General features: G+C 40.3%; 1 protein-coding gene across 1 annotated transcript in view; it reads left to right on the top strand.

Annotated features, from left to right (window-relative positions):
* Ubr2 (ubiquitin protein ligase E3 component n-recognin 2) overlaps positions 1 to 14,907 on the top strand; it is a 129,778-nt gene that overhangs the window by 5,120 nt on the left and 109,751 nt on the right. Inside the window, exon 2 of the mRNA XM_023721233.1 lies at positions 2,100 to 2,359. Within this exon, the coding sequence (XP_023577001.1) occupies positions 2,100 to 2,359 (260 nt within the window). The remainder of the gene's footprint in view (positions 1 to 2,099; positions 2,360 to 14,907) is intronic.

The raw sequence follows: 14,907 nt of genomic DNA, 5'->3' as shown, positions 1-14,907 counted from the left end.
ACATACGTTTTTCTTAACAAGGGTGCAATTGGAATTTAGGTGATCCACAGATAAACATGTGAATCTGTGAGTTGTGTAAGCGGCTTATTAAAATTGCATATTAGTAAAAGTGAGTCATTTTATTTGATATTTTCTGATTTTATATTTTTTAGAGTCAAAATGATTTATACATTACACAAAGCAGTATAGGGAACAAATAAGTAAACAGATAGTAGAGGAGATAGAGATAAGTGGCAGAATAAAGGAAGGGACAGAAAGAAACAGGAAGGAGCTGGGAATGTAGCCCAGCAGTATAGCACCTACCTACCTGGTAAGTGAAAGGTCCTGAGTTCAATTTCCTGTATCAGAAAAAAAGAGAAAGAAAAGCGATTTGAAGGATGCCTTTCTATAGCTTTTTAGGGTTAGTTGTTAGAAACTGATATCTGATTTAGGCTGTAGGCCTGGATCTCCCTTTCTCTGCTTTCATTAAAGCCCTGTGGAGGCTGAGTGTAGCATTACACTCAGGAGGCTGAGGCAGGAGGATCACCTAAAGTTTGAGGCCAGCCTGGGCTGCATTGTGAGATGCTATCTGGGGGAAAAAAAAAAAAAAACACCCAGTGGAGCATCTTTCTGGAATGTCAAAGTTAAGTGATAGTAATATAAATATACTTATTCAGTTTTATTGTATTCACTGAGACCAAATCCTGTTTTAGACCAGAGTATATGGAAAAGGGAGGTAGGTGTGGGGATTGGACTGAGAAGACATCTTACAGAAAGTGAAACAAACTGAGATCTGGAAAATAGCTTTGGGAAGCTTTGAGAGCCCACAGAGAGAGACAGAGAAAATTGGAGATGGGAAGAAAAAGAAGGCCTTTAAGCCATATCAGGAGACTAGATAGGTCTTCAGTGTAATGGGAATTTGAACGACTTGATCAGATTAGTATTTTGCAAAAATTACACTGATGGTGAAAGTAGAAAGTGATTTGTAGAGGAGCAAGGCTGAGGTAGATAGCAGCACATCATTGTGCTCCGCCTGATGATGGAGCTTGGACTAGGACAGTGGAGAGAAAAGGAATGGATTCAAGAGCTATTTGGTGATCCTGCTAGAGAAGGTGTTATGATTGAGTGTTGGAGTGAGGGAAATGAAGATTTCCAAGTAAATGCCAAGCCAGGGAAATGAAAATAACATCCTCGGGGTGGGGCACTGGCGGGATGGCATCCTGAGTTCAATTTTGAATATAGTAGATTGGTACCTGTGTGATATCTCATTAGTTGGGTTAGGGGACAAAAAGTGGCTTTTGGGGGGTTTTATTTGTGCTCAGGAGAACAAAAGGGAAAGCGCTAAGAGGTTGAGGAGGGAAAGAAGGCTTAATGGACAGAACAAAAACTTGTGCTGGGGCCAGGGAGATGGCTCAGTGGAATAAGCGCTTCCCTGGCAAGCGCAAGGGCCTGAGTTCAATCCCTGGTTCCACCAAAAACAAACAAACAAACAAAACTTGTAGTCACATGTAGAAGAGACCACTCATTTCTTAGAGCTGTAACTGGTGTGCTTGCTGCTTGTGTTCACTGTGTGTGCTTTTTGCATTGGGCACACAACCACAGCCTCATCAGAACAACTGTTGATCATTAGTAAAAAAGAGAAGACAGCTGAGCTCCAAGGCTAGCACCTGACAGGAGGATTTCTTACAGCTTTCCTGTAGCACTTAGAGATGGTTCGTTCAAGAATAATTATGAGGAGAGGGTCTATGTCATCTTAATTCCACTTAGATTTTAAAGTAGAATTCTAAAATACTTGATTTTTTTTTTTTTACAGTGTGTGTGTGTGTGTGTGTGTGTGTGGCCAGCTCAGCCCACCAGGGGGCGGGGCTGGCCGGCATGTGGTGCTGGAGGATTGAACCGCGGTCCCTGTGCTTTCCAAGCTTGTTCCAAGTAGGTGCTTTAGACCACTGAGCCATCTCTCCAGCCCCATACTTGATTTTTTAATTGATGAAATTTCTGTTTGTGGTGTCATAAACAGTGTATGACTTTTATCGCTGTGTTACCTAAAAGAAAGTTGGGTATGATTGTTCAAATTAGCAGTTTACTGACATTGCTTAAAACTTGTTTTTCTTTTTTTAAAGAAATGGCTGCAAGCAGTTGACCTCACTAGAGAAGTATACCAGCATCTAGCCCACTATGTACCCAGAATCTACTGCAGGGGTCCCAACCCTTTCCCGCAAAAAGAGGACATGCTGGCCCAGCATGTTTTGCTGGGCCCGATGGAGTGGTACCTTTGTGGTGAAGATCCTGCATTTGGATTTCCAAAACTTGAACAAGTGAACAAACCTTCTCATCTTTGTGGCCGTGTTTTTAAAGTAGGAGAGCCTACATACTCTTGCAGGTAAGACATTATAATTTTCTTTCTAAAGCTTATTTTTTCATGATCTCTCTCTGAAACCTTTAATTTTTTTTTAATTTTAAAATTATGAAATACGGGATGTACACATAAAATTCCACATCACAAACACATATTGTCTAATAATTATATAATGAATGCTAATACACTTGTTTTCCAGAGGAAAAACTAGGTGTCACCACCATCTCAGGAGCCTGCTAGGTGTTCAGATTTAAGTTTCGTCTTCAGCAGAACCACCCTAGAACCCACTTGTTAGAGTCTTTCCCATGGTTTAGGATTCTGTGTCTGATGATGATGCTGATCATTTGATTAAGGAGAGGTCTGCAAGACTTCACAGTGAAGTTACTCTTTTTCCCTCTAATCAGTGTTCTTTTGGGGGAGTACTTTATTGCTATTAAACACCCTCTTCTTTGTAAACTTTCAGCCTAATTGTTTTTGATACCAAGGATAGAATCTACAGTTTATTTGTGTAGGTATCTAATCATAATTAGATAGTCCTAGATTTGGCCAGTAGGAGCCCTTTTAGGCTGTCTTTGTACTTTTTCATATCCTCCTCATTCTTAGAGAACCTCCTTTCTTGCTGGCACAAGGTGTCTCAGACACATATTAAGTTTTTCCTTAAGACCTGAGATTGTTTTCCAAGAAGACTGGTTCCTTCTAGTTTAGAATGATGTGTAGAAATAAGACAGCAGGTGGATGGGGATGCTTGTTGCTGAGGTTGCGGGGGGTCTACCCCCAGACCTTCTCCATGGAGCTATATGTATTTTTCCTCATGGATCTATATTTTGTATCAGTATAAACATCAAAGTAGATATTAAAAACATGCATTTGGGGGCTAGAGAGATAGCTCAGTGGAATAAGTGCTTGCCTGGCAAGTGCAAGGTTCTGAGTTTAATCCCTGGTACCAGGAAAAAAAAAAAAAGGAAAAAACAAAACAAAACATGCATTTATAGTGCTCTCTCCAGTTGCAGTCTCCTTACCCTATGGTTCTTTCTAGTTTTCTCCTTTTGTATGTTTTTAACTGCCTGATCTCACAGGAGAAATGTTAGTCTCATTTTCCTCAGAACATTTACTTACTTTATCATTCCCCTGTATGCACCCATTCCTTTGCTTTTTTGCTACTGCCTCTACCTGACTGTCTTGTGAAATTGCCCTCACTTCATTAGGGCTCTGTAATGGGGCTGTGGGCTGTCCTGGGCCATGGTGGCCTTCATGTGCTGCTTGTTAGGGCAGATCCAAAATAAGCCTCGTGGAGCCAGGGAGATAGCTCGGTAGAATAAGCGCTTGCCTGGCAAGCACAAGGGCCTGAGTTCAATCAGTTCCGCAAAAAATATATAAATAAATAAAAATAAAAATAAGCCTCGCTCTAGAGTGTGTAGTTATTACTCCATTGTGTGGCATTTCTGCTGTCTAGCATGGATTCTGCCCTGAAAGGACTCGCGCCCTCCAGCCCAGTGCAAGGCTTCCTGGGGCTTTGGGGTACTCTCAGTTCCTCAGTAGCCACTCTGGGCTCACTATAGCCCACTCCACCATGCAGACTTCACACTTCCCCATGCTGTGCATTCCACAGAGTGTAGCTACCTTCTTGTCCTAGGCTCCACTCCACAGGGCCTCCCTCTCTGCTCAGACTCTAGCTGTGCCATAGGTGCAGTGGGAACATCCCCTTCGGTGAGAGTCGGGCTGTTCCAGGCTCACCTCTGCACGTCCCCTTTGTCATTGCAGTCTTTTGCTACCTGCCCAGTCCCTGGAAAGAATTGCCCTCATCTGTTTTGTCTCACTTTGTGATTGTTCACAGGGGGAATATCCCTGCTTGGAGGGGGTAGTGCAGTGCCAGTTCTCCTGTTACTACTCTAGAAGTCCTGACTTTAGTGTAGTCAGTGAAAGTTGCTTTTTTTGCTGAGCACCTTCTGGGTGATTATAATCATGTTTAATCCTTCTATAGCCTCTAAGATAATTAATATCCTTGAGGAACTGAGGCTCCAAGAAGTTAAGTGATTCACCTGGCTTCATTAAACCTGAAATCAGGTTTGATGATACAGAAGGAAAACAAGCCTAAACTCATTTTCTCTTTCTCCTAAAGTACACTCACAACACAGATCCCATCGGGGGTTCTGAAATGTGTGGCAATGTCTCTTCCCAGCAGGCAAGCGGTCCATTCTGCACTGGACACCCACTATGCACCCTCTGGGCCAGCTCACTTCTGGCTCTGCCACGAGGTGCTCAGAATGTTTACTGGTTTATTATGGAGGATATGATGAAGAATACAGATGAGATGCCATGCCCTCTCGGGGGAGCTTTCTTCTAAGTTACCTCCAGGTGTGTAGCTGCCTGGATGCTCTTCAGAGTCTGTACCTTGGGGGTTTGCTGACTTTAGTTTGATTGTGGGTTTTTGAGATCAAACTTGAGGCCTTCTGCATGCTAGTCAAGCATTCTGCCACTGAGCTACACCCCAGGTCTTGTATAATTTTGAGTCAGGGTCTTGCTAAGTGGCCCAGCGCTGGGCTGGAACTCCCAACCCTCCTGATCAGCCTTCCAGAGTCCCAAAGTATCAGGATTGCCAGCATGTACCACCATACCCAGGTTCTTTGTGCGACTTTGTAGGTACTTGTTGCCTGAGCATGACTGAAGCATGGACAGCTGTGTAGACAAAATTGTGGACAAAACTGCCTATCGTGAACTATAGACTGGGTGAGGACACCTGGCAAAATCTCTGCAAATTCTCCTTGGCCTCTGTGCAGCACTCCTTCTGCCAGCTATGGAACAGTCCCCATCCTAGATTGGGGCTTATGATTGACTATCAGAATTTATTTATTGCCAACTCCAAGACAGAAAGGCAGGGTAAGATTAGAGTGTATTTTTAGTTCCTGTGACCCAGTTTTGGGGAAGAGAAATGGAACAGGTTAAAGGACAGGAGAAGGTCAGTGAGTTTGCTTTCTGAGACCCCAAACTGTTTTACTCATTTAGAAAATAAAAAGGGCAATAGTATGAGCCAGGAACTATGGATAAAAACATATATATTATATATGAATATATATGGATAAAAAATATATATCAGAATACCACAGTATGCTTCTCTAATTCTTTTTTTTTTTTTTTTCTTCTTTAATTCTGAAGTCCATGTTCTTTTAACTTAACCCCTTTATTTTCACATATTTGTCTATTACACAATTTTCACTCATACACAGTAAAAGGAAAAATGGAGTGAAATTTTCTTCCAGCAAAACTGAAATTCTTAGAAATGTCTTTGATTAAAAATATTGATATATGAAATGATGACAGTGTACTAGTTAGTTTTATTTGTTTGTTGTTTTTGATACAGGGGAATTAAACTCAGGACCTCGCACTTGCCAGGCTCGTGTCGTGCCGCTGAGCTACATTCCTTGCTTTTTTTTTTTTTAATATTCTTAGTAAAAAAAAAATTAGCAACCTTTTCTTTGGCTTTTCTTTCTTTCTTTTTTTTTGTCTTTTCTACTGATCACAAAAACTTAGAAATTTGGGAACTGGTATACACCATACTGGTTCCAGAGTTTTATTGATTTTCTACTCTTTCCCAGTTGAAGTCAACCGCGTGTAGTGCCTCGTACAGACTAGGTATTCAGCAAACATTTATTGAGCAAAGGCCTGTTCTGTTGTTCAAAGTGCAAGGCCCAGTTTTAAAGACGTTATTTTACTTTTCCTATGTCAGTTAAGCTGCTTAAGTCATCCAGTTAATTGTGCATTTCCATATTTGTCCAATGGCAGTGCCGTATTTACTGATCCTTTTTAGGATGTTAGTCATCATGCAGGGGAAAATCCTCCGCATTCTGAGCATTACAGCTTCAGATATTCATTCTTACATCCAGCTTTACCACAGTACATAGGTTGTTCATCTTACTTAAGAATGTTACCGTTTTGGGAACTGGGGTGATAGCACAGTGGAATAAGTGCTTGCCTGGCAAGTGCAAGGTCCTGAGTTCAATCCCTGGTACCACCAAATAAATAAATAAAGCAAGATTTTAAAAATATGTTACCATTTCATTTTTTCTTGAAGATTCTTACCCAATATTCAGGAATTTTGGGCAGGGGAGATAGCTCACCGGTATAAGCACTTGCCTAGCAAGTGTAAGGTCCTGAGTTTGATCTCTGGTAACAGCCTTCCCCCCCCCCCCCCCAAAAAACCGTGTGCTGAGACAGCAAATGAGACTGGGCATGGTGCGAGCCTGTAATCCCAGCGGTTGGCAGGTTGAAAACAGGAGGATCACCATGAGCCCAATCTGTGTAGTGAGACCTGTATAGCCATGACAAAAAAAAAAAAAAAAGATATTCAGGAATTGTGTTGATCCCAGGAATCCTACCCATGTCTGTTCGTGAATCCACCTAGAGTAGGAAAAATTCATTGTTTGAGTGCTTTAGAGGGAACCTTGGTCAAATTTGCAGAGTCGGGTCTGGCATTACCAGAAGAGAAAGTAAGGAGAAATTCATTCCCAACCGCTTTGGAGGAAAGGAATGGAACAGTAGGAAGAGGAATATAGCTCTTCCCTTAAAGTGTTCCATAGGAACTTTTTGCATGAATTTGACGCTGTGATGTGCCTGAGGTTTTGTGGTTGAAACTGAGGCAAAGATGACATCCACAGATTTTTCCTGTAGCAGATGCTGGGAGACTTGAACCTAGGTAAGTCATTTGGGAATTTCTTTGAGATAGAAATTAATTTTACTGGTATCTGGAAAGTAGTGGGTAATTATTGATATCACTCTAGATTTCTACTTAGAAGATATATATGCTCAGTGAAAGGGAAGATAGGAGGAATACTTGATGCGAGGAAAGAATTTCCACCTTCGTGCCACGTAGAGCCATAAGGATGTGTTCACCAAGGACAGAGGACGTGCACAGCAGCCTCTGCCCTGGCGAAACATGTCTTGGTTATAACATTCAAAAGGTATAGCAGTGTGTACCATGAAAAATACCTTCCCTTCTCCACCCTGTTTGTCACCCTAACCCTAACCTAACCATATAAACTACTCTAACCTTCTCACTTTTATTTCATGTGGAATGTATCCTAATACTGTTGTGTAGTACAAGATACAAAAAGAACTGACTTTGTCTATTTAATGGCTGCATATTATTCCATGTGTATTATTAGTGTTCTTTCTTAGTCTATTAGTAAACATTTATATTGTTTCTAGTGTTGCAAATAATATGTTGAACATCTTTTTATGTGGTTTCATTTTTTTTTCCTACATACAGATGTATATCCATCAGATAAATTCTTAGAAATGGAAGTTCTCAGGGCAGGGGAGATGGCTCAGTGGAATAAGCGCTTCCCTGTCAAGCGTAAGGACTTGAGTTCAATCCCTGCTTAAAAAAAAAAAAATTGAACATATAGGGAAATGGAATTTCTGTGTTACAGGGTACATAATTTATTTTTGACTCTTTTTTTTGTTTGTTTTGGTTTTTTTTTGAGTCTCACAAAAAAAAAAAAAGTGGTGTACATCTGTAATCTAAGCATTCAGGAATTAGGAGAATTACTATGAGTTTCAGGCCAATGTGGGCTATATGGTGAGTTCAAGGCCAGCCCAAACTACCTAGCAAGACCTTTTCTCAAAAAAAAAAAAAAAAAAAAGGAGGTACTGCTAGTTGGGTGAGAAAAGATGGTGGTGGTAAAAACAAAATGCTATGGGTATGAGGGAGATGGTTGGGAATATGTCATGTCAGAGAGCAAATGATAGGCTGTAGTAATCAGGAAGATCTGCTAGACTATGTGGAGGTCGTATCTGATGCTGTGACGTAGATGAACACTGATGGGTGAAGGACACACTTCGTGTAAAAAAGGTCCTCCATACCCAAGTTTGGATCTAAACTTGGATTTCTTCAGCAGAGACATGGGTTAAGAGTAGTACAGTTGCTACCTGAAGTTGGCTAACCTAGAGGTTTCAGGGTTTATTGTGGAGAAGAATGTCTTCACTTTATTTTATTTTATGTTTTATTTTTTTTATACATACCAGGAATCAAACTCAGAGATACATCTGTGAGTTTGGGGATCTCCAGGGCCACTCACATGGATCATTCACATATCATTTGCTGGCTGCAATTCAGGTGGCCCAACAGATTACATCTGATTGGATAAGTCAGGGAAATACTATACTCAGAGTTGAAGTCCTACATGAGGAAAAAAACACAAAGTAGAATCGGCCAAAGGAACAGACATATGCAAGAGCTCCAGACGGGAAGTTTCCATTGTTCTTAGGGACACACTGTCCTAGCACATTAATATGTAACAACACATACAAGATAGTGGCAACCAGGAAAGCTCACTGACACTTTGATGTCCAGAGTTTTTATTGGTCTTTTAACTGCCTGGGCAGGTTTATTAAGGCATTGCCAGCACAGTTCCAGCCGCCTCCTTCCCAGATTTAAGTAATATGTGGCCAGAAGTCTGGACCCCCTAATCACATGGGGGGTCCAGCCCCACCATGTCATCTGGTGTACAGAAGCTATCAAGTGTTGGGGGAAGCGCTTGAATGTCAAGACAGTCCCATCACCTGGGAAACTGCAGGAATTTAGAGGTTGTCTCCCGAGAGCCAGGGATAGCAGCAGTCCAAGTTCTCAGTTGTCTACTGATACAGAGAGAGTAACTTAGACCTTGGTGCAGTGAGTTGCGCAGCACTAGGTACAGTGAAGTCCTAGTAAATGCTCACATGAGTGTGAGGGAAGAACATCCCATGTCAAAAGTCAGTCTCCCTGGGAGCCCAGTGCCCTGGTAGATGACACTGAGTCATTTAGAAAGACTAAATATGGTCTCTGGAATTACAGGTAAGTTCCTGAACTGCGGCCTGCAGGATGTCCGTAGTGTGGAGGGTTTCTTTAGGAAGTGAGGCCTTGTATCTGTCAGACTTAGAAAAGGATTCATGAAGGGAGTAGGTTACACTTCCTGTGCAGTTATTTGCTCATAGTCTCTAAAATTTCAGATTATTTTGCTAAACTTAAGTGTCATAAAATGCTATTTGTGTGTTTGAAGATAATAAGCTACTCTGTAGGGATCTATGCTCTTGTTTTTTTATGAAGAAAAGGGTCAAACAGGGTTTGTTCAACAAATCATAATGTGAAATTATTCTTTAGAGTATGGTGTAAATTTTGAGTATAATACTATTAGATTCAGAGAAGTAGAGTTCTGTTTTCTTTGTAAAGGTAAATTTAAAATGTTCTTTTTAAAAATAATTTGATTACATGAATGTTATAGATGGAGACTTATGCTGCCATAGTTTAGGAATGTATATTCCTAAATATATATTTTAAAATATTTATTTAACTTACTGTAGTGAGATTGAACTCAAGGCCTTTCTACTAAGCTGGAATTCCCAGCCTTTTGACTGAAGTGGTCATTTGCCAGGGTGGGCTTTGTTTTGATCCCCTTACCTCAGCTTCTCAGAGTGGTGGGGTTGCAGATGTGTACCACCCTGTCCAACTAAGAGTACTCTTACCCTCTTTTCCTTCTTCTTTCTTTTCTTTTCTTTTTTTTCTTTTTTTTTTTTTTTTTTTTTACATTTTTAGGATTATTTTTCCTTCCTGGGTCATTAGGGTAAAATGAAATCTGTATAAAAGCACATAACAAACTATAAAGTATTACATATATGTGATTTTTTTTTTTTAACCCAGATACTCATCAGATAAATTATTAGACAGCAAAATCTCAAGCAAGAGATACAGAAGGTTCCTTTTTTTGTGTTTGAGAATATAGAGTTCTGCTGGGGAAGCCCCACTCACTTCCAGAATGAAGAGTTGGCTTTTCAGTTGGTCATTATTTAGAAGTCTTGAAATCTTGATCTCTTTCTCACAGAATTCTGTTTCTTTGTAACATGACTAGTCCAGATTGCAGTCAGTGTTGGAAGTTTTAATAACATTAGTTATTTCTAATTATATGCATAATATATGAAGTGATACTATATATATTGTAGTTACAGCTTTTTTCATTTAAAAATTTGTCTCATAGAGCTGGGGAGATGGCTCAGTAGAATAAGTGCTTCCTTGGCAAGCACAAGGGTCTGAGTTCAATCTCTAGTTCTTCCCCCCCCCAAAAAAAAATTGTCTCATAGGTACTTGCATGTCAGTAATAAAAATATTAACTTTTTATAGCTGTTGTGTTTTCAAAGTCAGGACAAGCCATAATTTATTCAGTTGACCTATTTATGAAATTGAAAATGATAGATTTCTAGGATTTTTTTCCCATAATGAGCAGTTTTCAAAGAACACTCCATGCATATTTGTATATACTTTTTTGTGTTTAAATTGCCAATGTTTTCAAGATAAATACCAAAAGCATAGGTCAGTGTTGTTATCACTGTGACTTTCAAGTTACTAGGATTTCCCTCTAACCTGGGAAGGGGAAAGTGGGGAAGAGGTAAGTTGTTAGCTTTTGGGTAATTTAGGTTTCTCTTATTACCTGAAATAAAATGGGTGTGACTTTTTTTTAAAATTTTTTTAAATGTATTTGGTACAGGGTCTCACTACACAGATGAGACTCGTAGTAATCCTCATGTTTTCAGCCTCCAAACTGGTGGGATTACAGGTGTGTGCCACCACGCTCAGTCTCAGTCATGTCTCAGCCTGCCTAAGCAGGGTCCACTGAGCTATCTGGCTGGTCCAAAGTTTTAACAGTCTTTTTTTTTTTTTTTTTTTGCGGTACTGGGGATTGAACTCAGGACCTTGTGCTTTGTAGGTAAGCACTTATTCTACTGAGCTATCTCCCTGGCCTGGGTGTGACATTCTTGATTGGAGAGGGATCTTTTTTGTGTGCATCAGTTTGGTGGTATTGTTAGTAAAGCTTCTATGACTGTTTTGCGGTACTGGGGATCAAACTCTTGACCTTGTGCTTGCCAGGCAGGAGCTTAAGCCATTGAACTCTCTCCCTGGTCTAACCTTTTGTTTTAAAATCTGCAACATAGGGAATTAATGGGCATTGTTAGTCTATGCTTAACCACTTACCACTTTTAGTTGAGGTGGTTTTGGGGGGGGGGTGTTCAGTACCAGGGATTGAACTCAGGACCCTCTGCTTGCCAGGCAAGCACTTATTCTACTGAGCTATCTCCCCAGGCCCTTGAGGTAGTTTTTGTCTTTTTTTTCTTTCTCTTTAAGTGTGTGTTTGCTGCACATGATACCCACATTCTTTGTGTGGAGTTGATGTATGTACATTATACATTGTGATCTCCCCCCACACCCACCCTTTTGAGACAGGGTCTTGCTATATAATTCAGGGTGGCTTTGAATTTAGGGCAGTCTTCCTGCCTCAGCTCCCAAATGCTGGGATTACAGATGTGCACCACCACACCTGGCCTTTAATTTCTTTTTTCATTCCCTTTCCCTCTCTTCTCTTCCCCTTCCTCCATCTCTAGATCCCTTTCATTTGAAAAAGACTTGTCTCCCTGCTTGTTTTTATTTTGCTCATTATTTATAATCTTGACTTTCTCATATAAGAGAAACCGCACTTAAGCCTCTGTTTGATTTATTTCACTTACCATTATGGTCTCAAAGAGTAGCCGTTTTCCTATAAGTAACTCAAATTTATCTAGCTAAATAACCACATTTTCCTTACTCACTCATCTGTTGGGCATGTAGACCATGATTTAGTTGTTAGGAATTGTGCTGTGATGAACATGGGAGTATGTGGATCACTGTAATAGGGTGTCTTTAACTCTTCCGGGAAAATTCTAGAACCTAGAAGGGGAATAGCTGGGTCAGTGGAATTTCTAGGCTTAGTGTCTCGAGGAATCGCCATACTCATTACCATAGTGGATGTGCTAGTTTACATTCCCACCAACAACATGGAGCAGAGTTGCCTTCTTCCTACAGCCTCACCAGCATTTGTTATTACAGACACAGCCCACCTCCGTTATTAGTGAAAACAAGTTGCTACACAGGTAAGAAGTTAAATAAGGAATATCTATCTGAAAAACATCATATTATCAAAATAATTCAATGAAAGTGATTTGTTTTTCATAAAACAGACCTTCTCAAATACCCTTTAAAATAAAAAAAAACACCAGCTACCAACAAGTCATCGCCTTAGCTGGGTTCAGGCAGTGTTGATCCCTCAATGTCAGAAAAGCCAGGGATGAAAATGACTTAGAAAACCCAGGAGATCTTATAATACATCAGTGATACAGAAGTGCTCAACAATAATCATGATTACAAAACAAATGTAATCCAGATAGTATCTTTAGGAGATGAGTAAAGCATCTATTCCTCTATTTCCTCGCGTGCCCTTTCCAGGGATCACACAGGTGATACTGCTGAAAGCTGTGTTTTGGATGTGTAGTTCTGACTCATGAAAGAGGGAGCTTCTGCTGGTCATTGCAAGGGGCCAGCAAAGCCTAAAACTCCTAGCCAGATTCCATGGAACCGTGAACGCGCTCGACTCCGTGGAGATTGTTGGAAATGCCAGATAGTCTGACCGTGAAACTGGCGTGCATGGAGCCACTGCTTTGTCCGCCTCTGCAGAAAATGCCTTGGAGGGTAGAAAGACATTTAAGTATATAATAAAGAAGCTTACTAGCCAGGAGTGTAAGACAAAAATTAAGCACATAACACAGTCACAGAGCCAAGAACAACAATCAGCAAATACTACAGTACTGTATAAACAAGGTGTGCTGTGCAGCAAAAGACACTGAGCCTTTATCAACAAGAGGTACAGAACTGCATATACAAAAGATGGGCCGTAAGTCCAAACAGTATTCCTTGGTCGAAAGCCCCACCAGTCACTAAATGAGTAGGTTGTGAAATGAGAAACATTTGTATTTGATTTCTTAATGATGGCTATTCTTTCTGGGATATGATAGAATCTTAATGTCTTAATTCGAATTTCTCTAATAGCAGTGGTGAACATTTCTTCACATATTTATTGGTCATTATTTGAGGCTTTCTTAGGTACTGTGGCTGATTTGCAGTTAACGCATTCTTTTTTTTTTTTTTTTTTGCGGAACCAGGGATTGAACTAAGGCCCTTGTGCTTGCCAGGGAAGCACTTATTCCACTGAGCCATCTCCCCGGCCCCTGTAGTTAACACATTCTATAAGCTTTCTCTCCTTAAATTTACTAATAGTATTGGTAGTTATTGTATAGCTCAGCAATATGGTCAGTACTGCACATTCATGCGCATTTGAAAAGAAAGGTATATTCAATACCTGCAGAAAGGTATTGAATGTAATTAGTGATATAGTTACAATTACTAATGTGTTCAGTTAGGTCTGCTGTTTTGCCATTTTTGCTTGCCATATTTCTTCTTTGTCTCTGGTGTTACATCTTTTGGGTTAATCAAAATTTTAGTTTTGTATTTTTAATCCTGGCTTTTGAGGTAATACCTCTTTGCATTTTTTTTAAGTGGCTACTCTTTAAGAATTGCAAGGTCTGGCCAAATAGCTCAGTAGATTAAAGCGCCTACAAGCAAGTGCAAGGGCCTGGGCCTGCCTTGCTGCCCCCGCTGTGCCGTCCCCCACTCCCGGGCCTGCTGAGAAGGCATTTGTGACTTGGCGTGGTGGCACGTGCTGTATTCCCAGCTCTTGGGAGGCTGTAAACAGGCGGAGCACTACAAGTCCCATCTAGTAGGGAGACCCTGAACACCCTTGTAGACCCTTCCCTAAAATAAAAAAAATAAAAAAAAAAAAATTGTAGTCTGCTTCAAGTTCATTAGGCTGCTTTTAGCGTATCATGTAAAATACAAGACCCTTGCATTTATATCACTTTTTTTCTTTCTTTTTGGTGGAACCAGGGATTGAACTCAGGCCCTTGCGCTTGCCAGGCAAGCACTTATTCTACTGAGCCATCTCCCCAGCCCCACCCCCTTTTTTTTGCATTTATGTCACTTTTATTCTTCTCTACCTTTGTGCTTCTTATTCTGTGTAGCACTGATAGATATTTTATACATTAGAATGCAACATTTTAATTTTTCAGGTGAATCTTCAAAAAGAAAGGGAAAATGCATCTAGTGTTTAATATCCACCCACACCATGTCTCTTCTGATGATCTCCATTATGTTCTGGAAACCAGAGGATAGCACATTCTTTATATTAAAGAGCTAAACAGCAAATATATTAGGCTTTGCAAGCAAATAGTAATTTTTCTTCTACTTCAAAAGTAGTCGTTTTCTTCATATTTTTTTTCACTAGTTCTTTTTTTAATTTTTCCTTTTTCTTTTTTTTTTTTTTGAAGGAATGGGGTGGGGAGAGGTGGGGACCAAGGATCAATCTCAGGATCTTGTGCTTGCCAGGCAAGCTTGCCTGGCTTATGCTGCTGAGTTATCTCCTTTTTCCCTAACTCTTAAAAAAATGTGAAAAACATTTTTGGCTTACAGATTGTATGAAAAGGATCTATGGACCACTCTTTGCAAACTCCTGCTAGGAATACCAGCAACTCTATGAGTCAGGCAGCTGCACTGAGGATGGCCATGTGTAATAGAGGGGTCACGTTGGCGTGCCTGCCATCCTGGTCTTCTAAATATGTACTTCTTGTCATGACATACTATTTATTGCCATAATGTCTCTCAAGTAAAGGTTTTTTGTTTGTTT

Source organism: Octodon degus, unplaced genomic scaffold (genome assembly GCF_000260255.1).
Source record: "Octodon degus isolate 3935 unplaced genomic scaffold, OctDeg1.0 scaffold00005, whole genome shotgun sequence".
NCBI classification, from domain to species: domain Eukaryota; kingdom Metazoa; phylum Chordata; class Mammalia; order Rodentia; family Octodontidae; genus Octodon; species Octodon degus.
Note: the sequence above shows the minus strand (reverse complement) of the source record. Positions and strands in the feature narration are given on the sequence as shown.